The sequence below is a fragment of the Falco naumanni genome, chromosome 3 (assembly GCF_017639655.2).
Source record: "Falco naumanni isolate bFalNau1 chromosome 3, bFalNau1.pat, whole genome shotgun sequence".
NCBI lineage: Eukaryota > Metazoa > Chordata > Aves > Falconiformes > Falconidae > Falco > Falco naumanni.
In genome coordinates, this window is record NC_054056.1 from 93,330,769 (window position 1) to 93,357,930 (window position 27,162).

The 27,162-nt window shown below is 37.2% G+C and overlaps 1 protein-coding gene across 5 annotated transcripts in view; it reads left to right on the forward strand.

Moving 5' to 3' along the window:
- VPS13B (vacuolar protein sorting 13 homolog B) overlaps positions 1-27,162 on the forward strand; it is a 477,375-nt gene that overhangs the window by 377,539 nt on the left and 72,674 nt on the right. For all 5 annotated transcript variants that reach the window (XM_040588251.1, XM_040588253.1, XM_040588250.1 and 2 more), the window contains 4 exons: positions 2,765-3,172; positions 15,337-15,536; positions 18,514-18,721; positions 19,066-19,250. In XM_040588251.1, the coding sequence (XP_040444185.1) occupies positions 2,765-3,172; positions 15,337-15,536; positions 18,514-18,721; positions 19,066-19,250 (1,001 nt within the window). The remainder of the gene's footprint in view (positions 1-2,764; positions 3,173-15,336; positions 15,537-18,513; positions 18,722-19,065; positions 19,251-27,162) is intronic.

The following is a 27,162-nucleotide window of genomic DNA, read 5'->3' on the forward strand; positions in this document are numbered from 1 at the left end:
GGTCAGAGCTGATTCACTGGATAATAATAACTTAATACAAGCCTTTGTCAAGGTATCAGTCATGACAACATTTTCTGTGTGACATGTGTTGTTTCCAAACAGAAAACAGGGAGTTCATTTGCATTTCTCTGGTGTCCTAGCGTCCATTTTTTTTATTGCTCTCTTAGATGAATGTGGTGGTTGTGAAAACAAGTGACTAACAGCAGTGATAAAACACATGCCCAGGACCCCAGGTGTTGTGCATGTTCCACCACTGAGCTTCACCAGCACCCTGTGTCTTCTCTGCCCTGACCTGAGGAAGCCCAAGAGAGAACTATTGCTCTTGAATTCATCTCATTTTAAATCTTTCTCAATCAGTTTATTCTCTGGCTTTAGCTTTCCACCTGTTCTATCAACTTATGTCTAAGTAGTTCTTGGGTTGTGGGTTTTTTCCTCTTCTGGGCTATACTACGTAGGAAAGTGTTGGCAATAAAATGTGCTTTTGGCAAAGCAGTTAGCTGTGAAAGCTGTCACACCAAGCAATAAGGGTCCTTTCCTCATTTATTAACTTACAGACTTAATTATGTAGCAAAGCCAAGCACATATCTTCTGTTTTACTCCTTTATTACTACATTGTTAATGGAGAAAATTGATAAGGGACTTGATTTGAAAGTGCCTAAATGGTTCAGAAACCCAGATCCTAGTACAAGTTGGATTTCAGACTTCGATCATTTTAAAAATGCTGCTTGGTTTGTTCGATTGGGTTTTTCTTGTTTTGGGTTTTTTTAAAAAACTTATTAGAATAACACTCCTTTCCATTTGAGTATCGTAAGTAAATTAATATTGTAACATCACATGGGTCTCTACTTTCTTCGTAAGTCTCCTCTTTCCATTCAAATGAAGGAGAGAACCAAGGGTGTGTGCAAAAAGGCAGGCGACTCTTGGGGTGTTCTTTAGTGCCAAGAAGGTTGGAGAGATTTTCCAAAGTGTTATGACATTTTTCTTCCCTTGGTTTTAATTAAAAATATCAGTACACAAGTATTTTGAAAAATCTTCCAAGTTGATCATGTGTGAGTTTGGGTGCCTAAAAATCTTGCTTTTTTGTAACGTCCAGCTTCCTAGCTTTGATACTTGCCTTTCCACTAGGTCATGTGTTAGCTAGTGTTTTGCCACAGTTTCAGCATAGAAGGCTTTAACACAAGATAAAGTATTTTCAGAAAACCATTGATTAAAATTGTAAGTTACAATTAAAATAGTTTTTCAGTCTTAAATTTTAGTTAACAGTGGCTAAGTTTGGGTGGTTTTTATTCAGCTATAAAAAATCTTACATGGCCATTAATAAATTTTTCTTTGCAGAAAAATTGCTAGTTTATAAATCAGAGAATTATCTATTCAGATACTAAAGCACCTAACATAAATTTAGAACCCCCAGATATTTTGGGAGGGTCATAAAAGTGCTTTGTCATGTGCTTGGGACTCTCTAAAGTCAGTATAAACCTATGCTTAAGAGCAGCTCTAAAGCTCTGCTCCTGCAGCCCTTTACCATTGTTGTTAAAACTTGTAATTTACCTAAAGAGTGGAAGACAAGCTCATTAGTTTCCATCAGCATTAAAAGTAGAGCGTGATCCTGGACAAGTTGAAACTAGGTCCTAATTTTGATGAAATAGTCATTAATCTGTGTAAAACCGTTAACAGTATTTCCTATATCTATAATGAAACTTGAAACTAAGTAGTGCTGTTTTCTCTGAACGTATAATCTAGTTTAGATCTATGCACAAAATTTTACTCGTTTTTTGGTTCTTGAGGGTGAGGCTGTGGGAATGAAACAGCAAAGTGAAAAGCAGACTTTTCCCTGTGCCCAGGGTAGCTGTCTCATTACTGGGTGAAAGCTGAATTTGAAATGAAGCATGTTAAAAACCTAAGTTAAAGCTAGATTTCTGTAACGAAGTATAATGTACTGATAAAAAGGCAGATAGCAGCACAGAAATGAGTTTCAACCATCATAAAATCCTGCTTCTTATCTGTGAAATAATCTTGGTAATTGCAACTTCTCAGCTACTAAAATATCACTATTGTCAATGTTTTTCATATTAGTTGTGATTTCTAAAAATTCTGTGAGAATGTAATAGTCTGGGAAGTATCAAAATCCTTCACTAAGGAGACAAAGAACATTTTTAAAATATTAGGTTATTCCAGTCTTCCTGGAAAACAAAGAAATCTAAACATATCTCTGTTTTTATATTTGCTTTTTATTTCACATTTCATCTTGAAAATGCATGGAAGAATACTGCACATTAGGTGTGTATAGGAAACAACAAAATATACATGTTATTCACTCATTTAAATGTGTTGAAAATGTTCACTGTTGTCTTTGGATTTTAGTCAAATAGATCTATTGGATGTAAAACTCAAGAGAAAGTGAAGTGTATTTTCATTCTGACACAAAAGGACTAATGTATTTTCCCTCCTACACACTCAAATAATGTGTATGTCTTTCAGTTAGCTGTGGTAATCCCTGGGAAGAAACAGGGAAATAACATTCATGTTGTGACATGTTTCTTGCTTTAAAACTGTATATAGTGAAAATTGCTTCTAGTACTTTTCATGATGTTTTGGTTCAGATTTATTCCTAAAAACAGTTTCATGATTTTTTACCATTGTTTCTATTCTTTTAATTAAACATGATAGGAATAATGTTATCTCCACTAAATTTCTAATATTTTTACTTTGCTTGAATAATTGCACTATAGCTTCTCATACTTCTTTCTCTGATTCCCTCCTACAGCTGACATAAATGTGGACATATCAAAACCTTTAAAAGCAAATCTCAGTTTTGTCAGACTTGATCAAATAAACCAGTTTTTTAAGCAAATTGTAACCACAAATGATGATGAGCCCAGGAAGGAGGCTGCTCCACCAGCTGGCATTATTCCAGATGAGGATGTCACTTCAATAACCAAGCACTCCAGTACAAAGGATTTCCTACCTGCTGCACACACCAATGCTGTGCAAAAGGCTTCAGTACAAGAAAATTTGTGGCAGGCCCTTTCCTGCTTCCAGAAGATTTCCATTCACACTGTTCAAGTGGTTATTCTGATGGAAACCATCCCACATCCCAGTAAACCTTGTTTGTTAGTCTCTTTATCAAACCTCACTGGGAGCCTGAATATTAGAAGTGGACATAAAAGTGCAGGTAAGAGTTTTTTCCAAGTTGGAAGTGCTACTGACTTGTTCAAGTGGTGGTCTAGTAACCATTTTAAAGCATGGGCCGCTGAAGGGAACTCCTCTGGCTAACTTAATAAATCTACAACAGAAAATAGCAAATACCTAGTGGACTGCATTACCTGAGTTTCCCTTGCAGTAAGGCAGCACCGAAGAGTACTTAATTTTGTAGTTAATATCCCCTAGCTTGTAATTACTAATTTATTGATGGAATTCTGGCTGGAATAGTGGTTACCAGAACCACTATTCAGGTGTTCTGATAATTCAGCACATACTTCAAAGGGCAAGATTTTGACAGTTTTCACTCTCTAACTAAATTTTCTTGTTAGGACCCTATACTTCTGTTTAAAAAAAAAAAAAAAAATAACCAGAAATAATTGTTCAGAGCCCTGACATATGCTGCTATGTAAATACTGAGTCATATCACTATTCTCCTCCAGGCTTGTGAAGTTTTAAATTTTTACATGCTTCCTCTGCACAGCTGAGAGTCACCCAGGGAAAACGGGTGCTCCAGCCTCATTACTGCAGAACTGCGAGGAAACTTCACAGCTTGGGTATAATTAACAGGATACCAGAGACTCATTAAAATAAAGACAATTTTAAGTGTCTTTGGAAATTGTTGTATTAGTCTTTTAATAAAATTAATAAGATGGTACATTTATATGATATGGATATGAGCCAGATGTAGGTAGTTGGCAGAGTATCTTGTGAGGCAAAATGGTCTTTAGCTGAGAGGAACAAGTTGTAGGCCAAGCGAGGTGGTGATTTATTTCTTTTTCATCAGAAATATTTATCCTTAGGCCAGCAAGTTTCATGGCTTCTTTATTGTTTTAAAAGTTAAAAATGAAAAATTTAAGGTTCATAGGACATGAAAGTGTGTGGAAGTGCTGGAGCCTGAAACTCTTGATTTATCCATAAATAAACAACAGCACAGGCAGGAACAGTGCCTGTGTTCCCACACTTTTCCAATCAGATCACAAGCCTAGCACAGAAAGCACTGCAACTGAGGAAAAGGCCTTTCTAATGTCCTTTAAATAGTTCTAGGTTTCTTTCTGTGTAATAATCCTCTTTCCTTCCATCACTTCCCCTCTATCATTTGTACATTATCTGTCTCATGGTACATTATAGTGTCTCCAGCAAGCTTTGATATATCAAAGCTTGAGCCTGTTCTGTCACTGTACTATAAAGCAATTTGGCAAAGTCAGCAGTGCATATCACTTATCCTGGAGTTTTTCATCCTCCCAGAAAGAGAATGTACCTTGCCTTGCACGTTAAGCCTCAGAAACGTTCTGCTACAGAGTTCTGTTTCTTAGTTCTTCTGGCAGTCGGAGGAAGCCAAACTATTTTTCATGTCACAAGCTGTACATGAATCTTCAGTACATTTGTTGTCTGGCAAGCATCATTAAGTAAAGCAATACTGATGCTGAATCTAATGAAAATGGTAATTAGTTATTCTGTATGAAAAACTTTAATAACCAAACAATAAACAGACATCAACACACTTTTCACATTTTTTTCCAGTTAAAGTTGCCTTACCTTTGCTTTATAATAAGAAAAATACATGTGCATGAGGTTTTGCATGTTACTGTGACAATGCACTAAATTGTTTTAGACACATTTCCACAAAACTGATTGAAACTGGCAAAAATTCATTTAATAAATAGTTTGAACTTTTATCTAAAATTAATAATTTGAAATGAAAGTGCTAATAGAAACCAAAATGGAAAATATACCTTCAGGAAAGAAGATAAATTACTCAGTGAAAGGGAAATGGTGTTATAATTTTGTGTTAAAAATACTTCAGAAGAATACCACAGTTACTAACTAGATTTGTTTTATTATTGTAAAGAAATTATGCAAGCTAACTCAATTGGAAAAAAGTGTAGTAGTTGTGTCTTTTGAGCAAGGAGTATTTAAATGTCAGTTCTTCACTAATTTTCTTTTTACAAAAGGCTTTATAGATATACCTTTTGAGCTGAACGGGGTTAATGTCAGATATTTTTTTTACAGAATGAAACTAATACCCAAATACTTCACTGTGTCTTTGATTTTACAGTCAAATAACTATTGTGACCATCTGCAACAGCTGCATTTTACAAATTATTTGCTGAACCAAACTAAGCACAATGACAAAAGTAGTCATCTCAGATGTACTGTTAAAACAGAGGAAGAAAAAGGAGCATTACTTGCCTTTTGTACAGTATGGCCATCTGCTGTACAGATGTTATTATATAGAATGACTTCAGATACAATAATTGTAGAAAATTTTCATTAAAACCTCAACAATTTGCACTTGTTTACTTGAATCTGCATAACTCCCCAGTGAGACAACACAATACGCTTGGGGTTTCTTTGGTTCTCACTAGCTTTCTCTTTGATCCTTTTTTATGTGCTGACTTTAATAAACATAGTTAAAAACGCTGTTCAAAAACATCATGGAAAAAACTACAAAGGAACAATTATAGCAGTAGAAACTACTCTAATCCCATACTTACGCAAGCTATTTTTAGTGAAATATGGTTTTTTACACATTTTATGTGGCAGTGTTTTATAAACACTGTAAACGACCCCTTTTCCAGATGAGTTTTAATGTAGGAGATGAAGTTGGTTTGTAAGGAATCCTATTTGCTAGGAATTATTTAGCAAAAAAAACTCACAAGAATGTACTGTCGGCATTTTTCCTTGCTTATAGGGGGAAAACAAAAGTGTGTGACCTTGTGTAATGCTTTGATTATTATTTTTTTTGCTGAAATCAAGACAGAAGATTGCCATATAACATTTTTTTTAATTATCAGTTTCCCCTCTAGTCTTTCTATTTAACCATGAAAACTAAAGGCCTTCAGTTTTAACTTTTTGTCTTAATTTCTCATGAAAGTAGAAGATTTAGCTTCTAAAAAACAGAAGGGCTAATTAGTTGAATTATTTCACTTCTAATGAAATAAATTGTAAGTGTTGAACACTCTCATTGCAGTTGGATCAAATTAAAACACCTCCATTTCTACACATCCTGCTGCACTGTTATACAACCCCAAACCTTTAGTGTGTCAAGGGACTTAATTTTTTGGACATTTTTCATGTTTTAATACAACAGTTACTTATAACAACATGGTTACTATTTCTGCAAGAATACTTACATTCTCCTCCATACTTATGGTGAAATCCCGAGTATTTGGGTTTTAGTAAAGTAATACTATTGTAGAATGTGCTGCAGTATATTGGCAAAAAGCAAACCAAAACAAAATCCGTTTCCAAAAAAAGATGATATTCATTTTACTTTAGAAAAGGCTACCAGTATAGTTTTTCAGATACCCTTAAGGGTAGGAGTTCAAGTCATACTGATGTTAAATAAAATGGTTATCTGTATTTGTTTTATATTTTGTGACTTAGAGTTACAAGTTAAAACTTGTACCCATTTCATACAAGCCGATAACAAACATCTAGTTCATTTTTGGCAGCTTATTTGTACTGTTGCAAAAACCCCAACTTCAAGAACTATCGTTAGACCTGGTTCAGTGATTTTCATCCTGTAAAGGATGTGGCATCTTCTACAAAGTGGTTAGAGCTCCCAAGTGCCATGTACCCAGATTTTAGACTGCTTGCTATCACACTTGAGCTACGTAGCTTGCTCTAGAACAGTCACATGCTATTAAAGCTGAAATAATTTTTAGCAAGAAATACTAGGAAATAGAATGCAATTCTAAACATATGGCTTTCAATTAATTTAGGCTTGGTGTTGAAATTAGCACTACCTACCTGCCAAAAGAGCAGATAAATGAGAGAAGTTGAGGACTGTACCCTCCCCAGAGTGAAAGACAGCAAGAAGCCTGTAGCCTCTCGGTGCAGCCTTATTTTGTTCTGGCTGGACACAGGAGGGAAGTCTTGCAGTTCGGTGTCTGAACTGAGGGAGTTAGGGACATAAAATATTCCAAAGATCATAGACAGAATTCCCCAGCCCTTTGTCCTGTATGCAGAGATGATTACTTTAGCATATAAATAAGGGGGGGGGGGGGGGGGGGGGGGGGGAAATAAACACTTGTTGAGTGTATGATAATCACAAGTATTTTTACTAAACCTGAAAGAAATTACATACTTTACAGAAGTATTCAAAATTAAATGCAGCTATTAATTGGTGTGGAGCAAAGACCAAATTTCATTCTGGAGTTAACTGACCCTCTCGAGGAAACTCTGCTAAGGCGTTGTCATAGCCTTTGGATGCTGCAGATAGGCAAGTTAGCCCATGGGGAAATAAAACATTGAATTAGATATGACTACCTAAAATAATATGCAGCAGTAACAAGCCATTTACAACACCCAGAAGACCTTTGTTACTTTTAGAAAGAAATATAAACTCTTTCCAACACTTGAACAATAGGAAATTAATTCTTTGTCAGTAAAAGCCAGAGGACAAACTAAATATTTAAATGGCCACTGAGGATTGAGGTGGAAGTGCAGCTTGTAGACAGCTATACAAATCACTAACAAACCTTAATGAATATTGGGTGTGGGCATCGGGGTGCTGTCAGATTTGACACCATGTCCCAAGTAGCTTAAACCCAACACTCAAGAAAAGGTGGAGACCTCATCAGGTCTCTAACATCTGGGATTTTATTTGTCATTTTGGCATACCCTGCAAGCGCAAAAGAAAGAGTAAAAGGGGATTATCCTGACAATGAAATGAGTTACTGAATCTTGTGATAATGAAAAGCAGAAGAATTCTAATTCCTTTCTATAGTCCCTGAGGTGGAGGTGCGTTTATAGTTCTGCAGGAGTATAATGTAGGAGGGAAGAACAGATGGCCTAAAATCCATGAAACAAGACACCACCTAATCCCAGGACTGAGTACCACTATTAATCCTGGTTAGATTCCCTACTGATACTTTGTAACAGGGTTCAGAATTGCTACTGATGAACTAGCACCTTAACTCAGGGGCGGGGGAGAAAACAAAAAGTTAGTTGTAGGTTGATTACATTGTGTGCTAGGTTTGTAGAACTGCATTTATAGTTTAAATAACTCAACTTTAAAAGGTAGACTCCAAATGAAATTTGATTCAGAACAAATATATGATTGGTTTTGTAATCTGCTAAACTTTAATTGTGAAAGTAATTGTGTGGTTTTTACAGATATATTTCTTTTGTTTTGTGGGTCCCAATGCTGTATGTGGCAGTAGTAGGTGTTAGAGCATTTTCATGGTAGTCAGTTCTATAGGGTATTTACATTCATGAGAAAATACAAAGAACAGTGAAAGCTGAAAGTTTTCTTTGTACATTTTATGTTTTTGTGCAATCCCTCCAGCTCAGTCTACGTTTTGCTGTGTTGAGGTACAGAACACAGAGATCAGGCATTATTGCCCAGTCTTAAGGATCAGTTCCTTAAGTTATTTAAATTATTTACATACTGGCAACAGATCTCTTCTTTTTTCATGACAAAAATTGGGGGGGGCGGGATAGGGTGTGTGTGAGATCACCAGCTTGCTGCCCAAACAAAAGGTGCGATTCCATAGGAAGTTTAGGTTACTGTGGCCACACATTTCCACACTCTGCCTTGTGTTAGCTCTGTTACTCAGGCAGCTGTTCATTGAGTTGAGTCAGGGCACTGATCTGTCTGAAAAACTAACCCAACAGGAAAGAAAAGTTCCCAGCAAGATCATCTCCTTCAGCTGGCTCACTGGACAGGTACACTGCAGTGACCATGCTGGCACAAAGAGAATTCGGAGAAGTATGTAAAGGAGAGATGGGGAGGAAGGATTGAAGAGAGGGGAAGATAGAGACATTGGAGCCTGGACCTGGTCTAGCCTTAACCCTGGGGAACCACATCCCAGGATCGTAGGGAAACCTGTCTGGTTTGTGTGGCCTGGGTATATCTGTCAATCCTTGGACTTCCACAAGCATAATTCACTGGGTTACAGAGGCTCAAAGAGCTCAGGTTCTGCCAGGCACTATCTTCAGGATGGTTTATTTATAAAGAGCAGTTACCCTCTAGTTCATGGACTCGTTTATTAAAGCAGTTGAAATCCAGTGAATCAAGCACAGAGCAGAGGAGCAAGACGCTAACACTGTAATTCTAGTTCAACCTTGTGGCAGTTATATAGGGCTACATTTTGAGAGGCATCCACTATTTTGTAATGCTTCGTTTACTGTGCAACTGTTCACTGTCTGATTTAGTAGTGCTAAGTATTACAACTTTATAAATCAGTGACAGTTCTAGGTCCTGGCTATCTCCTGAAAATAAACCAAAGTTTTCAACCAACCACCTAAAATTAAGATGTGAAATACATAGATTGTTTTTAAATTGAAGAACCTCCCCATGCCCATCTATAAAGCTGGAGTAGGAATGTTTAGTGACTTTCCTAAAAACCGCTTATATCTAGAATTAAAGTGTCTATGATACAAGAACCAAGTATTACTCACACGAATATAGCACTGTTTTGAAAGCTAAACTCCTGGATGAAAAAATGAACTCTTCTTTTGTTGTTTTCCATTATGCATTTTTTCCACTTAATTAAGATAAGGTAGAGCAATACAGAGCTTTACAAATATGTTCTAAATTATTGTATACCAAAGACAGCCTTGACCAAAAATGAAAATCCCTTTACATCTTAACTTTAATATGCTCTCCCTGATCAGGTATCACAAAATCCAAAATTACTAAATCAGCAAGTGAATTGAGATTTTTCAGCTATTTAGTATGCAGTAGTGTAATGAACATGATGTACCTGCCCAATTATTCTTTAAGGGAGATGAGCTCATTTCAAATAGATAACCATCTTTGACTTCTCTTCTGATTCATCACTGACCTGAACTCCGTTTGAACCTTGTTAGACACAAAACAAGCAGGATTCCTGGCCTGAGCTATAAAATATAATTAAGCCCTTTTGAAATGATGTGTAAAAGAACATAGCTTTACCCCCACTATAACTACTACCACCACCACAACCAATAAAGTTAAATCAAGCACTGCCTGTAATGGATTAAAATAATAAATGTTCCTGGATTTTAGTGTTTGAAGTACTTGAAGAAAACAGGCTCCCAGCAGCCAGGACTGCTGAATGCATGGGGACATTTATTAGTGACGAATTCAAGGGTTTGGCCTGTTTAAGATCATTACTTTCTGTTTACCGTGTGTTACACATCTCATGTTTTTACAGAGCCCACATGTGTCCCCATGTAATGCTGAAAAACTCTCTTTCACCAAAGAATAGTTAATTGATAATGTGTAAATATTGTTCTCGTGGGGAGAATGAACTATCATAAGATTCAACTCGACACTAATGAGAAATCCAGTGCAGTCAGCGGATTGTTAACTAAGTCTCTCCTGGAAAATTGTCCTTTACTATGTCTCAACATTTGTTTGCTACTGCTGTTTCCAGACTTGAATAAATTGGCTGACTTTTAAATTAGCCGCAGAGTTTCCCCTGTAATTATTTTCATAGCTTTGTTACCCTTTCTTCTCAGAAGCTGCTTTGTAAAGGGTACCTGTCAACAGAGCAGTGTAACTGTAGAATAACTACTCATTACATGATGAATCTGAAGTTCTCTTAAGAGGAAAAAGTAATGTAGATAATTCTGTCAATATGTTAGCTATAACATATTTATGTATTCAAAGCTGTCTTGGTATCTTTGGCAACTTCAGGCCAGCTGCTGAAGTTGCAAATATGAAAAGTGAATGCTCAGAAGCAAATATCACAGATTATCACCTTAGTAACGTGTGACATTAAAGCAGAAGGTAGTAAGGAAAACCACTTGCCAATTAACTTTCAGCAGCCAGATTGTATCTCTGCCGCCCAGGCTCAGAGGGCCCATGGGAGAGCCTGGACTTCTTCCTTCAGAGTGCACCGTGACCCTCTGGGTGGGAATGCAGTCTGCCAGCTGCTGCGGTCAGGGAAGACTGCATCACTCACGTGCATCTTGCCCAGTCAAAACCAGCGTGGCAGCCTCTGTGCTCTGGGACACAGTCTTGCTTCTGAGCTGCCCCACACTCGGGAAAAGTTTTCTTCCTAGCACTACAAGTTGTAGCAAAGCTACTAGCTTCCAAGAGGTTTTTCAAAAGATAGCTCAAGTACAGTCCACTGCTATTTGCAATATTTATTATAATACATGTGTTTCCATTTTCTTACAACTCTTTTCCCATGTAGAAGTTTGCCAATTAAAATTGTGCTCTATGTTGTATTAGGTGACAGTGCAATGAACCAAACAGGATTTGCAGCTATCTAAGGAAGAGCAAATGCACAGAGCATAACAGAAGGAAAAAAAAACTCCTGCTACATTTTTACTTGTTTCATTTGGAGTTGATTCAAATATCAGTATTAAAATGTTTTTGAAAACAGAAAGTCCATAGTTAATGTCAAAACATTGTCTCTCCCTTTGTCTGTGAACCAGGAAAAATAACAGAACTCTTTCTTAACACCTGTTTTGCCTAAACACTAAGTGATTGTTACTGTAAAGCAAGGTTTCTTTTAATGTATTTTCTGCATCTGTTAAAATGGGCCAACTCTTTTTTTCTCCTACACATATAAATGGATTTATGCACACTGAAGTTTAACACACACGGAGCCTCCTAGTATTGGTAAATGCTAATATAGCTATGTTATAGTTATATACAAACCCTTAAATATCTGTATTTATAGCTAAATTAGGGTACTCAGGTTCTATGAGTTGTCTTCGTAAATGTTAGCATGAATCGTCTCTACTGAGTAAAAAAGAAAGATGTTAGAATATCAAAGTAAATGTTGTCTTTTAGTAAATTTTCTTCAGTATTCTGTTGTAATGATCTTCATCTGATTTCTGAACAAGTTCATTTCTTGACGTTACTAAGCAAGTACTAGCTTTTTTTCTAAACGCTCCTGTGTTATTCCCAACCATATAACAATACCTGGATATTCCTTTTGAGTATATGTCATCATAAAAGTGATCCTTCCAATGGCATCCAGAAGCCTGATGTAAGTTGTATTTTGCTCAGTTAATGTGGCAGCACGTTGCGGTGCTATTGTGGGTCTGGGTGGAGTCTGACAATGGAGGGCTAGCAGCATGTTTTAAACACTGTCCAAAGCAAGTGCTTCATATTTATTAGTCTCTTGGAGGAGTATTTTAAGTCTTGAAACTATTTGTTCCTAGAAGTAAATTATTGCACGCATTGCAAAGCGTGTTGGTGTTCATGAGCAATAATCCAAACAGAACAAATTAACTTCTACATACCACAACAATCGTTTATGAAGATATATTACTTCTGTGCGGTGCCATCTCAAGTTCACTTCAGATGGAGACTTTGATTTAATCTCTTTAAACTGAAGTTAGAATTCTACAGTAGAAGTTTGTGAGAGATGTGTGAAAGGACTGACTGAAAATAGTGTGTGGGAGGGAGAAAAACAGGAGAATTATTTTGCATCTTTACCTTTCTGAGATAATTAATTGCTTTAGCCATAGGAAAGCAGCTTCAGTAACTGAGCATACACTTTATTAGTATGGCATTTAGCAATCTTAAAATAAGCTCACTTCTAGTGCATGCTGGTACTTCTTTACTCCCTTCCCTTACGATGTGAGATTATTTCTTTTCTATTGTCATCCTTTTAGGATTTCCATAGTAATGGTACCCCGTTAAAGCTTTCCTCAAGCCCAGAGATCTCTTTATTCACTATTGGTTTTTAGGGTTTACGCATACTTGTTCTTCATTTGTTTTCCTTAAGGTTCCTCAGGGCATCATTTTGTGCAAGTTTGTCTGAATGCACTCTGCATTATTTATTTTTTTTTGTTAAGAGCTTAATGTTTTCTGAGAATCTCTTTATCCAAGAGGGACGAGGGTGTCATTCTTGCATATACAAGAGCAATCTGGGTTGCAGCGAGAAAGCAAAAATCTCTTATTGAGTCCCTGAGCTTTTCCTGGTATTTGTAGGACACAATCCATGGATGTGTCCTGTAATATTTCATTTATTTAAAATTTACCAACACTTTCTTATTATTAAATGTGTCTTCATTTCTCATTTTTTACATGGCATTTGAGAAAGGCGCTGCTAATTTTGAACCAGCAGTATTATGTGCGGAATGCTCACTTCTGTTTCTAAGCCACTGAATATTGTGTTTTCTTTGTACTTTCTGGAGTTGAGATGACAACAGGAAAAGACTGCGAAGCATAATCCTTCCAAGTGTAATCCCAGTGAAAGAAAACATAAATAAAATCACTTGTATTCTGGCATTCCTTTTTCCCTTTTGTTATTTCTGCAACTTGGCACATGTTCCAATAAAACTATAGAACATTTCTGTATATTGCAGAATTGTGCAATAGCTACCAAAAATTTCTCCTCTTTATAATCAAAATTGCATGTAGAGTATAAAAAAATTGAATTTCCAGATATTCCATGTAGTGCCTCTTAAAATAACTAGACTGAGCATAGCGGGATGAGGGTGAGCCCTTCCTGTAAAAACACCTCTTTTTCTTGGTGTAAGGCTGTATGTGAAGCTGCTTCATTCCACAGTTTACAGAATCGAGTGAACCAGTACCAAAAGGAGAGGCGTCAGGGTGTGTTGACGTTAGTTTTCTTGATTATCACTGAAGTTCAGTGTCGAAAAAACACTGAATAGTTTCTGTCCTATAAACCTGTTCCACATGAGACTAGATCCAGAGGGTCAGAAGCCAGCTTAAATCACCCAGAGGTTCAGAAGCCAGCCTAAACAATCCAGAGCTAAAACCCCTTTCCCAATTGGTAACAACAGACCTTTTGGTTGGCACGAGGCAAAGGTTTGTTTGCTCGAGCCCTTGATCATTCTGACTGAACTCCAGACTGCTCAAGGGAGAGATTCTTGTTTGTGGCTCCTACTTGATCTGGGTACAGTTCAATGCCGTTATTGCTATGGGGACTGTTAGCCCACCTTCCTAGTAGAAGCTGGATTAAAAAAAAAATAAAATTCTTCCATTTATAAAATATTTCTCAGTATTATGAAATCTTAACTCCCAGGATGCAGACAGGCTTCTTTCTGGATTCTAGGAGAGGTTCATGGGAGAAGTTTTACTGCATGTATTCAGAACAGCGTGTTGTGGTTTTGTGGGATTTTTCTACAAGCAAAGGTATGAAAATATAAAATGGAACTGTACCTTGAGACATCTGTGTGTAAGCCTTAGGTGTTTTTTAATCTTTTGCCTTTTGCAAATACAAAGTTTGATTAGAAAATGACATCCAGTATTCAGAGAGTTGAGTCCAGGTATGAGCACCAGAAGAGAAAAAAAAAACTTAACCCAGTCTCTGATACAGTATTTTTAATGTAAATATACAAAAGGACTACAGTGATATTAAGTATGGTTTGTGTTATTAAACAGTGAATTGCAGTAAGTTAAATTCACAAGAGATGTGACATTTCTAGATGGTGTTTCTTTCCTAAAAATGTTTGCGTCTTTAATGAGAGTATGTAAGTTCTGTCATAAATCTAACCTGCCATTATCATTTTTATGTTTTATAAAGCTGTGTGAAGTGCAAATGGTTGTGACATGAAAAGTTTGGATTAAACTGTTTTTTTGGTAAACAGACATTACATATTTTGAGTTACAGTAATTGTTTTGAATTATTTGAATTCAAACATTGCCCTTATTCTCCAGCTAAGCACTCTAAAGTCTAGCAAGGCAGTATTTTATAATAACTAACCTGAACAAAAGCAGAGAGAATCGTTCAAAATACCTATTTCTTATCAGTTTAAAATATAATCAAGTGAAGCAGCTGTTCTTGTTCTTAATACACTCTTTTGAAAAAGATTTCATGGTTTAATGAAAAATGTCTCTTCTCATAAACCTTAAAATACTCACACATGTAAAAAGTCATAATTTTTTGGCAAATAGTTTTTTGTAAGGCATATGCATGAGACATACCTGCTTCATAACTGCAACACTATAAACTGTGCTCAACAGCATCGGAAGAGCAAGGTAAAAAAACCCAAATCACAAGTCTTGTGGCCCAACCGTGATGCTCTTGCTTGGAGAGGAGAGCAATTGTCCGCATAAGTATTTTCATGAGAGTTGAGTCAGTGGTGCTACTTGTGTGAGCAATTGCTTGTGGGCAGAGATTCCCAGGCTCATGGTAAAGTGAATTCAGGAAATAAGCACATAAATGTTGGGAGAATGCCCACCCGTGGGATTAATTGCCTCTCTCTTTTCAGGAATCCATGGATCATCTTTTGTCCTTGACATAAAAGATTTCCTACTTAAAACAAGTCTCAAAGAAAGAGCCAGATCCCTGATGGGCCCTTTTTGCTGCTCTGTTAATGTGGAAGCCAAGTGGTGTAAGCACAGTGGTGATCCTGGCCCAGAGCAATCTATTCCAAAAATATACATCGATTTGAGAGGAGGACTGCTGCAGGTCTGTATAAGTTGCTGATGGTTCTGCTATTGAGCTGGACTGGCTGGATAATTGAGATTTCATAAATAAATTTGCATGAAAACCTGTAGAGCTTTGCAGCCTACAGCAGTTCATTGGGTTAGGGTTTTCTGCTTGTTTGTTTTCAGTGGGTTTTATTTTACCTTTTAAAATAAGTATCTATTCTTTCATGTGAAGCTGTTGATTGAAAAATTATGTACAGCATTTTGTTTTTTTTTTTTTAAATACTGCTTAAGCCATGTATTGTAGCTGTACGTGTGTGTTCCCTTCAAACTACGGGATCAATTTACTAACACTTCATATCTAGGACCCTTTTCTGATGTGTGTGTGTTTGTCTGTCCATGAGCTATGTGTCTGTAATGTCTAGGGGTAGCTTTAAGAAACACATATCCTTTCTTTTTAAACTTACACCAGTTTCTCAGGAGAGTAATTATAAACTGTTGTTTGTAGCAATTAATATTCAGTTTTCCATACTATCGTCTCCTTCTTGAAAGTGCCCACAACTTGAATCCAGTCCAAGAAGCACGGGAGTTCTTGAAATGAAAAATAGATTCTGTGGGGCTTAAACAAGTGGGCTTTAAAATATGTCTTGTTTTAATTATTTTTATTGTAGTATCTATTCACACCAAATGTTATAAAATAAATATATAAATCAAGCATATAAAACACAAAAAGGAAATTTTGACACAGTCATGTCATTAGGTCTTTTCTCAGAATCTGCATTCAAATTTCTTAAAACCACAGTGCTGGGAATAGGGCTAATTGAATAATACAAATTCTTAAAAATTATATCTTAATAAATGAAGTCAGTTTGTTTCTCTGCTTCTTTTGGATTTGTTATTCACAGGTACTTGGCTTCACTATGTGTTCTTAATAATAAAAAGTTGGTGGGTGGTTGTTGGTTTGGTTTTGGTTGGGTTTTTTTTGTTTGGTTGGTTTGTTGTTGGTTGGGGTGGGTTGTTGGTTGGTTGTTTTTTTTTTTTTGGGGGGGGGGGTGGTTGGGTGGATTTTTTTCCAAAAAAAAAATTGTGGGGTTTTGACAAGGACCAGAAAAATATCTATAAATCTGCAAAAGCCATTTATTTTTAGAGTATACACTGGGATAATTAGCTTTTGCAGAAAATAATTATTTGGTTTGGCAGAATAGATTTGAGAATGCTGACAAAGGCATTAGCAATTCTGATTCAAATTAATTTATTTACAGTCAATGATTTTACCAGCTCTGACCAGGATGTCATCTTCTACTATTGTTAATTTGTATTGCAGCAGGGCCTAGAGGGCTTACATGAAATCAGTGCCTCATCTGTGAATATAGTAGTAGGAGTTCCATGCTCTCAACTTTCAGCTGCCTAAAACTAAAATTGATAAAAATAGCGGGGGGGAGGGAAGCATTCCTCTCCCCCTTTATCAGTGGGGGACTGAAGCCTCTGGGATCAGCTCAGGTGACACAGAGCTCCTCTGAGGTGGTACTAGACCAAGAGTAGGACCCTGACCCCAGAGGTACTCTACAAACTGCAGTAGAGAAGCGCTAAGTTAGGGAGGTGACTTGCATAGCCCGGGACTATTTAGCTCAGGACTGGCTGTAGCTGTGATTCAAGAGGGTCTTTTTTGAGTTTTTCTGCAGGCTTACATGTAGATGCAGGCGAAGGAAGAGCTTCCTTCTTGACAGCTGTACTACACTCTCTTTAGGCACCTTGTGATATTTATGTTTTTTTCATATTTGAAAATTTGTATTCCCTAGTGAAAAGAACTTGTACTACTCTTCATGTGCACACCTGACTTGTTACATTACTCCTGCCCCTACCGTGGACTTTTACTGTCTGGCGATTTTGATCTCACCTCATGCTGGTTCTAAGTCTTATTTCTTTACTAATTGTTAGTTGCTTCCTTGTCTTCCCTGTTGCTTTTGGGCCCGCTTCTGTACCTGAAGACTAAAGGACTTGTCCCCATTATTGTGATTTTCTCAAACAGAAGTTTGATTTGAGAAAAGCAGCACTGCTTGTTAAAGCTGGGCGAAAGGAATGTCTGCTTGCCTTTTATTTTGCTATAAAGTGTATGAATCTTCTGGATTTTGAATGCCAATTTTTATTAGATATTTTTCTGAATTTCTGTTTTAAACTTCAAAAAACTTTACACTTAAACCTCACTCTGAGAACTTAGAGCACATCCAGTTCAAATGCTGTATATGCTCAAGACTTGTGTTTGAGATGGTCCTTCATAGAATCATAAACCATGCCCCAAGCACTACATCTACACGCCTTTCAAATCCCTCCAGGGATGGTGATTCCACCATCTCCCTGGGCAGCCTGTTCCAATGCTTGACAACCCTTTTGGTGAAAAAATATTCCCTAATATCCAATCTAAATCTCCCCTGGCACAGCTTGAGGCCATTTTCTCTTGTCCTATTGCTTGTTACTTTGGAGAAGAGACCTACCCCGCCTCACTACCACTTCCTTTTGTATGTCTTTCTAGTCATCTTCTTGGCGGTATCTCTTACTCAGTTTTTAATGCATCTCAGAATTCCATTTTTGGAGCAACAAGCTCTCTGAACAGGTTAAACTTTGCATTTTTAAGGTATTTTTTGTCATATTGTAAACTGCAAAACCTGTGAACAGCCCTAGCATTATGTACTGCACTCAGATGCAAGTCCTTGCATATGACTTTTAAGATCTGTGCTCTTCCAGGCAACACCAGCATCCATTGTAAGTGACAAGAATTAATGCTTTCCTTCAAATGATTGCCGAATTGTTTTGTAGAAATATTTTGTTCTTCCTGTTTTTTGTTGTCACATTCAGGATACTTGAAAGCAATTAAGGTAGAACAGGCTGAAAGCTGTATAAAATTCCTATTGTTTTGGGAAGATTTTTCCTTCAAAAATTACTAAATATTTGTATGTAATTGTTTGCCTCTTCCTTTTATCTCCCCACCCCACCCCCCCCACCCCCCATTTTTTTTAAAGGTTTTCTGGGGTCAAGAGCATTTGAACTGTTTAGTTCTTCTCCGGGAGCTTCTGTGGCAGTACCTTACTAACAAGAGCAGTGTAGAGACATTCGTATCTGAACGTATGCACCCCACTTGTTTTTCCATGGAAAGGAATCAAGCCTCAAAAACTGAGCATACCTCGGATGATCTGAGAACAGGCCTGTTCCAGTATATACAAGATGCAGGTAAGAAGAATAATACTGTATTATTGCTCAAGATTTATTTTTTTTTAGTTATAAAGAAAATACAGTAGTAAGCTATTAAAGATTTCTTGCCTCTTACAATGAATAACTTTAGGTTTTTTGGAAAAGCAGTTGAAAAGACATCTGCTAGAACGAAAAAAAAAAGAATAATACTTTTTTGATTTCTTTCCATTAAGCTGTAATCTTTTAAAAGTCAGGGAAATTACTTTTTTATTTTCTCTCCTTTTGATCCTGAGGGGTTTATTTTTAACTACTTTGGTCTCATAAACCAGCATGTTTCTTTCTAGAAATTATATAACAGATTGCAACTTTCTTTCATTTGACAGAAGCACAAAAATTGCCCAGTGCCTATGAAGTTGTGTTTTACAATGAAACTGAGGATAGTCCAGGAATGATGTTGTGGAGGTATCCAGAACCCAGAGTGCTCACTCTTGTGAGAATTAATCCTGTTCCTTTTAATACCACTGAAGACCCAGATATCAGCACTGCTGACCTTGGAGATGTTCTTCAGGTGGGTAATGAGAGTTTTCTACTTTCATTAACAAAAGAAAACGTTATTGCTGTAAAGGGAATGTTTTCAAACTTAGGTTTATTAAAAATTAGCACAAAACAAATGTCAGGAGCTCTATAAAATCAATAGGAAGTAAATTCCACAGCTTGAGCACATCTTTAGTTTTAAAACTACTTGTACAAGCATTTTAACCACTTACCTGTAAAGGTTTTCCATTACATAATAAGCTATAGCCAAATTTATCAGTTCTTGTTTGCAAGCATACAGAGTTTTTATTCTGTCTTCCTATGATTTCATCCATCAGTCTTTACACAGACTTCATTTGATTTGCAACTGAAACATGTGAGGAAAGACCTGGTCTGAAATTGCCAAGATTCAGTGGAATGATTGAACTCAAATCTCCAATCTGTCCATCCTCTCCCACATGATGGCAGATGGCTGTACTTCTTCTAGTAAGATCTACAAGGTAGAGAAAAAAGGTTCCCTCGTTTTGCTTTGAGAGGGTTGAAGTGGGCAGTCCAGTTTGCCCTTCAAAGGAGGGCTGAGCACTGCATTTATGTGACGTGCCCCCAAAATAGACCATATCTCACAATTAGACTGATCCCTAACTCTGAGAAAATTTGCTTTTTAAGATACACAATCAGGTAGTTAAATTCTCTCCTGTCTAGTGTAATTCATTTTTATAAATTCACTTACTCCTTGCATACCTATTTTGATTTTAGCTCAATTTTAATTTTGTTAATCTGTTTCCTTTTTGTATTACAAATTGTGGGTTTTTTTTTAATTTCAATCTGCTTGTTAATCAGAATAGTGTTGTGAGTCAAGGGAAACAAATATCTCCCAGTTCTTCCTATTTGTTCAGAAATGTTGAATTCTATTTCATTATTGCTATAATGTTAAAAATTGCTTTTTAAAGTGAATTACTCACCAATATGCTTTCAGTTATGGGTAAGTAGGATAATCTTCCTCAGATAAATGGTATAATGTTATTACCATGCACATACTGTTAGTGAGATCATGTAAGTGTCCTGCCAATTTCTTTGCCCTCTAGACAGCCAAATGTCAGCTCCTTTCAGTTATATGAAAATTAAAATTAAATGGGAAAAAAAATCAGCTCCACTTGGCATGAGGTTTGAATCAAAGATCAAAATTGTATTATTGTATGCTGTCTTGATGACCCTATTAGGTTGCTATGAAAGCCAGCAATTTGCCTTCTTTCAGGATGGTATTTTCAGAGCACAGCACACCAAGTTTTTGGTATAATTACGTTAAGTTCCCATTATAGATAACAGACATCATGAGCTTAATGTATGTGCTTGTGTAATAATATGACCTTGTTACAGGGAGAATATCAGTTCTTCTTCAAGTGGGCATACCTAGCTGGACTTACAGTAGCACACACATTCTGCTGCTTTGTGCTGCCGTGCTGCAGTCCAGAGAAAAGAAGGTAGTTGCAATTCTCTTTTGTTTCTTCTGCAATTGCCTCGGACAGTAAGGTAGAGACTGGGAAGCACTCAGCTACCAGTGTTCAGGTTCTGTCAGCTTCTACTAGTCCTCATGTAATTCTTCAGATTTGCGTTTAATCTTATGCACTGAGCTCAGAGAACTGTGTCCATCAGTCTCATTTTAAGTTTGTGGTCAAGCATCGCTGTATACCTTCCCACCATGATGCTTTTTACTGGAGTATGCTCTCTTCTTATGGTCTGTCAATTTTATGATCAATTAATTCTTAGTAAGTCTTATATTACTACCTTGAGCTTTTAATTACAAGAGAAGAGATGAAAGATATCAGCCAGATTAGAGGACATCTATTCAAAAACTGTGGTCTTGGGCAGCACATGGAGTGCAGAAATGCCTACAGAAGGATCCACATTTTGGTAGTGGGCCATTAATTATGGCAATAACTGTTGCCTGGCTCTAGGTGGTGATGTATAACATTTTCCACAAATGGCCATGCACCTCCTACACAGAGCAGCTCCACACTATGTAGATAAACAGCCATTTTAAACATGGATAGTATGCATGTTTTTTATTAGTCTAACATAGATATGTGGGTAGAGTAAGTAATACAGAGTTGATTTTAAATTTTTTTAAATAAACTACATTTACCAAATACTCATCTCAAAATTTAGGTTCTGATTTAAATTAATCATGAGGCCTTCCATCAGCTCCACTTTTTTCCCAAGTATGGATATATATCTGTTTCTTTATGTATTGAGTATTCAGCGCATATGGAAAATTCACAAAGTATAAAGAAAAAAAAGACAAAACAACACATTTATGCACGTATTGACATGAAACTTTAGAGGAACATCTGCAAGAGCTTTTTTGAAAAAAGGATCTAAATTTGAAGACAATAATGATATCAAAGTATATTAAATATATATTTTAAAAACTTTCCCAGGATTGTGTATATGTTCAAATGCTAGGAGAACCCATAGTTTCACCTAATGTTACTAGTCTCCTTTAATCCATTACTTCACATAAATCCAGGCAAAGGTGCACTTCTGTAGTTTGTCTTGAATTAGAAGTTTGCCAGTTGCATGTTCTTTCTTTCCAAGTAAGTTGCTGTGACATTTCATCTGACTATCTACCTTTGTTAAACTTTTGGCATATCACTTTAATCATGGGTAGGTTTTAGAAGTCTCTTTGGTTTTATGGCTGTTCTTCAAATTCCTGGAACTTGCACAAGCTTCACCAGTAAGAGAAGTTTTCAAGATAATGAAGTTGTGTGTCGTCTGTTGCAGCCAAAGGATAAGCAAACAGCTTCAGATTATAAGGGTTGATATGAACTATACGGTTTCTGTAAAACCTTGCCTTGCTGCTATTTCCAGATTGTCTCAAGAGCTTATTTTCCTTGTGCCTTTACTTGTGTTGTGGCAAAGTTAAGCAGTTTCACTGATCAAGTTTCTTTCCTTTTTTACAATCCCAACATTGTTGTTTTTATTTGTGGAGGGAAAATGAAGAACTGATGTTTCTGCCATGGCATAGCATGTTGCCTTTTCTTTAGCAGTTTTGAAATAGTGCTTTGATCTATTTGTTTGAAGGAAGTCAGAGCAAATCTTAGATGCACTTGCAAGAAACTACATCAGGATTATATCTTGGGAGACTGAGAGTATCTGAACTTGTTCTTCCTGTTTACTGGATGTTGCAGCCCCTTTCTATTTAATTTTTCATCCCTCATTGTCCCATTTTCACATGCTACTAATGTTCTTGACCTGCTGGCCACACTTCTTTTGATGCAGGCCAGTGTTCAGTTGGCTGTCTGGGCTGCAGGCACACATTACTGGGCCATGTTGAGCTTTTTGTCCACCAACCCCCCAAAGTCTTTCTCCACAGGGATGCTCTTAATCCATTCTCCACTCAGCCTGTATTTGTGCTTGGGATTGCCCTGACCCAAGTGCAGGACCTCGAACTTGGCCTTGTTGAACTTCATGAGGTTTGCACGGGCCCACCTCTCAAACCTGTTAAGGTCAATCTGGATGGCATCCCTTCCCTCCAGCATGTTGACTGCACCACACAACATGGTATCATCGACAGACTTGCTGAGGGTGCACTCAGTCCCAGTGTCCATGTTGCCAACAAACATGTTGAACAGCACCAGTCCCAGTATGGACCTCTAAGGAATGCCTACTCATCACCAGTCTCCACTTGAACATTGAGCCATTGACAGCAACTCTTTGAGTACAACCATCCAGCTAATTCCTTATCCACTGAGTGGTCCATCCATCAAATCCATGTCTCTCCGGTTGAGAGACAAGGATGTTGTGCAGGACAGTGTCAAATTCTTTGCACGAGTCCAGGTAGATGACATCAGTTGCTCTTCTCTTATCCACCAGTGCTGTAACCCCATTGTAGAAGGCCACCAAATTTGTCAGGCACAATATGCCCTGAGTGAAGTCATGTTGACTGTCACCAGTCACCTCCTTATTGTCCATGTGCCTTAGCATAGTTTCCAGGAGGATCTGCTCCATGATCTTGCCAGGCAAAGAGGTAAGAATGACCAACCTGTAGTTTCCCGGGTCTTCTTTATTTTCCTTTTTAAAAATGGGGGTTACACTTTCCCTTTTTCAGTCAGTGAGTACTTCACCAAAGTATGTGTTTGAAGAAAGTATGTACACGAAACCAGAGACACAAAGCCTATTCTTCTTGCTCCAAACCAGTTACATTTAGGACACTCTTGTGCAGATGATTTCTATAGTAACAACCGTGCAGATATAGATTTGTCTTAGCAAGTATTCACATGTGAAGACCTAAGGTATGCCTCAGTTTCCCTGCTTAACAGTTAACTGTTTTCTACAAGGCAACCAGCTTATCATTATGTGACAATAGGTCTTTTATTTGCTCTGTGATGTACTTGTTACGTAGCAGTTAAAGTTGGAATCTCTTGGTCGTGAGGATTCTCGTTCTTGTGAATCAGTCCATAAAATGTCTTCCACTGAGGACTTCGGAGCATGGTAGCAGCCTTCAAGCAGGATACGTTTTATAAGGTATATAGAAATGTCTCCTGCAGGGATATCGGTGTTTAGAAGATATGTGAGCAACTCAGGAACAGGAAGGAGTGTGCTAGTCTAAACTGCAGAGGAAGGGCTTCATAGTCTTTCTTCTCATCTCCCAAATGATAACATTGGCTTGAGCTGGTTATGAGGACAGCTGAAAGAGAATTTGTGGCCATTTCCTCCATCCTGATTGTTCCAGTTGCTTGGGAAATATGGCATAAGAAAGAAAGGAGTAGGAGCAATTTCTAATTCCAGACAATAGTTACAGTTATGCAGAAAATGCTACTGTCCCAGAACATAAAGAGTAATTGAAGAAGAATTTATTCCACATCGTAAGAAGGGACTGTATTTCAGAGCTATCATGTAAGCTAAATTCAACCATGCTTGAACAGTTCCTTGGATCTGTCAGGTTGCAGCATTTGAGAAAGGGTAAGTGGTATTTTCTGTGGTATTTTTACAATTTGAAGGAAGGAGTTGCAGGAAAAAAAAATCTGTTAGTGATTCAACAGTGACTTTCAAATTGTACAGATACAATATGGAGGTAGCTACATTTAGGCATTTAAGCTCAAAGAAACTGCTGTTGGATATCTGTGCTGTGTGGCTTAAAACTGTGCTTGTATGCGTCTAGTTTCCTGAAGTCTTCCTGTGGGTTCCTATGACCTTGAGAATCTCAGATTTATTTGTCTTTGCCTCTGATTAGCCTGTGGGGGTTTTCTACTTTTCTGATTTCATCTGAGCCAGATTTTTTATATCATTTATCTTTACCAAGAACAAGGTTGACAGGTTTAGGTTGGGAGGGGCTCACCAAGATAGGAGAGCAACTTGTATGCCATCAAGGAGGTATTTTGCTTTTCTGTGCCAGCAGGTGAACAGGACATGCCAATGATTTCCTGTACAGCTGCAGGCCTGTGCTAGCTAGTGAACTTTTTACAGAGATCTCAGTGTTTGCCATTCTATTGCAGCATTATCTTTCCAGTAAGGGATATTGCTGGCACTGCCCCATATCTCAAACAAAAAGCTATGTGTTGTCACAAGAGCATTTACACAAGTGGCCATGGATTTAAAAGGTGGAGAAAACCATATTTGTCTAATCAAATTGGTCGTATAATGTGTAATGCTCCAAATTCTGAGCTCTCTGATTTATTTAAGCTGCATCACCAACACAGACTTAAAATTCTTTCTCCTGGATTGTCATTCAGTGAGAGATACAAGCTGTTAAAGCTTACAAGACAAAAGGAAGATAATCTATGGCATTTGTTCTTTTCTCCATATGAAGTTAAAATAAAATATCTACTGAACTATAGCCCTAACAGGTTTTTGTATTAGAGGATGTTTCCCTTGTGTACCTGCCAGGATTCCTGTTGCGTGCAAGTGTAGTCAGCATTATAATGGCTGATGAAAAGATGAATGTGTGCTAAGGTCTCCTTTTTTGGCCTTTCTTCTTTATATAGTGTCCTAATAAACAGAGTAGTTAGTCATGGTTTAGAAAAGTGGTGATTAAATTAACCAAATCTCAAAGTCTACTGGCAAAAATTAGGTTAGTGAGTATAGTTCTGAGGCTGCAAGGGCTTAACTTGCAGGCTTTATTAAACAATAAAGAAAGACTAGGTAAATAAAACCACTCTGGTTAAATTTACTCAGAGCATTTACAGATATGGTGAAATCTCTTTTAGGAGAACATAAAATATTTCTAACTTCAAAAGGTGATGATTCAAAAAAATGGTCTTCTGCATTGCCTTACATGCTTATGCTATTTAAATAAAACATTTGCAAACTCTGCAGTTAGGAATCTGATTTTTTCAACACTGTCAGCCAATAAACAGTCATTTTCTAACACCTTGTGGTTGTTTTAACAGTGGCTTAAGGAAGCATGAGCTTAAAAATGACTGACATTAGACCTACTGTAAGTCATTATTCCAGGAAGGATTTGACATGACAGTCAACAGGAAAAGAATTATGATCAATGTCAAAGACATTCATTTTTCCTTTTAACAGAGAATACCTCATTTTTGGCTGGCTCTGCTTCCTTTTTACTTTTCATTCCCTGTTGGGGCTACAGTGTTCAGCTGGGCATTTGAGAGTCTGGGAAAAGAGCTTTTTGGGAAACCACAAATTTTATTCATGTTTGATTTATTTCTTATATTCCCAAAGCAACAACTATTTTGGAAATCCAGATGATTTGTGTGTGACAGGTTAGTGATTTAAGTTCATAGTGTTATTAGATAATAAGCTGTAAAGTTCAACCATGCTTATTGATAAACCTGTCGGTTTGCAAATTTTTGAATCTGCTGCCAGATGCTGAAGACAGTTCAGTACTGTCTTCAAATAATCAGACTTTTTAGACATATGATGAAATAATTTGTCTAGCTGTTGTGAATTGCTCAGAAGGCAGATTTGGTGCTTTGCCTGGGGTTCTGCTTTTTAAAACTTATATTTCTTGTTAATTCTGCCTTTTGATATTGTTGAAAATGACTGTACTAGTCATACCTCTACTATACATAGACTGTATATGGTGGGTTTATGATCTCTACTGCATGAAGAGTTGCAACAAGCTTGAAACAAAATACAAAATAATGATTGAGCATATCTGATCATAAACTAGACTGTAACAAATGCCTTTTATTCTAATATAGGAAACTGCTTTTCTGTCAGTAGAAGCAGTGTTTACATCCATGCATGTATACAAAAAAGGATGCAGGCCATCATGTAAACAACTGGTCTGAGGGCTGTAGGCTTGCATTACAGCCTGAGCCACTTACACTTCAGATGATCTGGATGTGAGCAAGTTTTATGATGCTGGGCAGAATTCTGCACATTTTCCAGAGTTAAGACTCTGACTATTGATGATAAGTATTGTCTTAATTTTCTTGCAAGGAAGGACTTAGGGGCTAAAGGAGTTGCAGTGTTACACAGTGAGTCTTAAGCAGATGTTGAAACAGAGCCTGTTCTCTTTAGGAATTCCAGCTTTAAACATTATTTGTGAACTTCCTTGCCTGAGAGCAGGATTATCTCAGACTTTACTATTTTGTTACTGTATTTTGTGTGTATAATTTTAATTATTTTGCTGTGTGATCTTAGTGTTCACTGCATTGAGATGAGACTGTATTGTTTGGCTTACAGTTTCTGTGCAGTCTGCAGGGAGTTAAGCGTAACTCGTTGGGAATGTTAATGGAAGTTGTGCATAATTTGCCTGTGCATCACACTGAAATTTACCCTTTGGGGTTACTGAGCCAGTGAAAATTCTGCCGGGTGCCAGAGGACTGACGAAACCATCAGATTATCTTAATGACAGATTTACACTCTCCTCGTGTTCTGTACTTTTCAGATTTTGTAACTCTGATTTATGAAACTTTGCAAACCCAAGCCCTTCCTGCTGTATGCTGATCTTGTGGCACTGCTTGTAGGAACCAGGC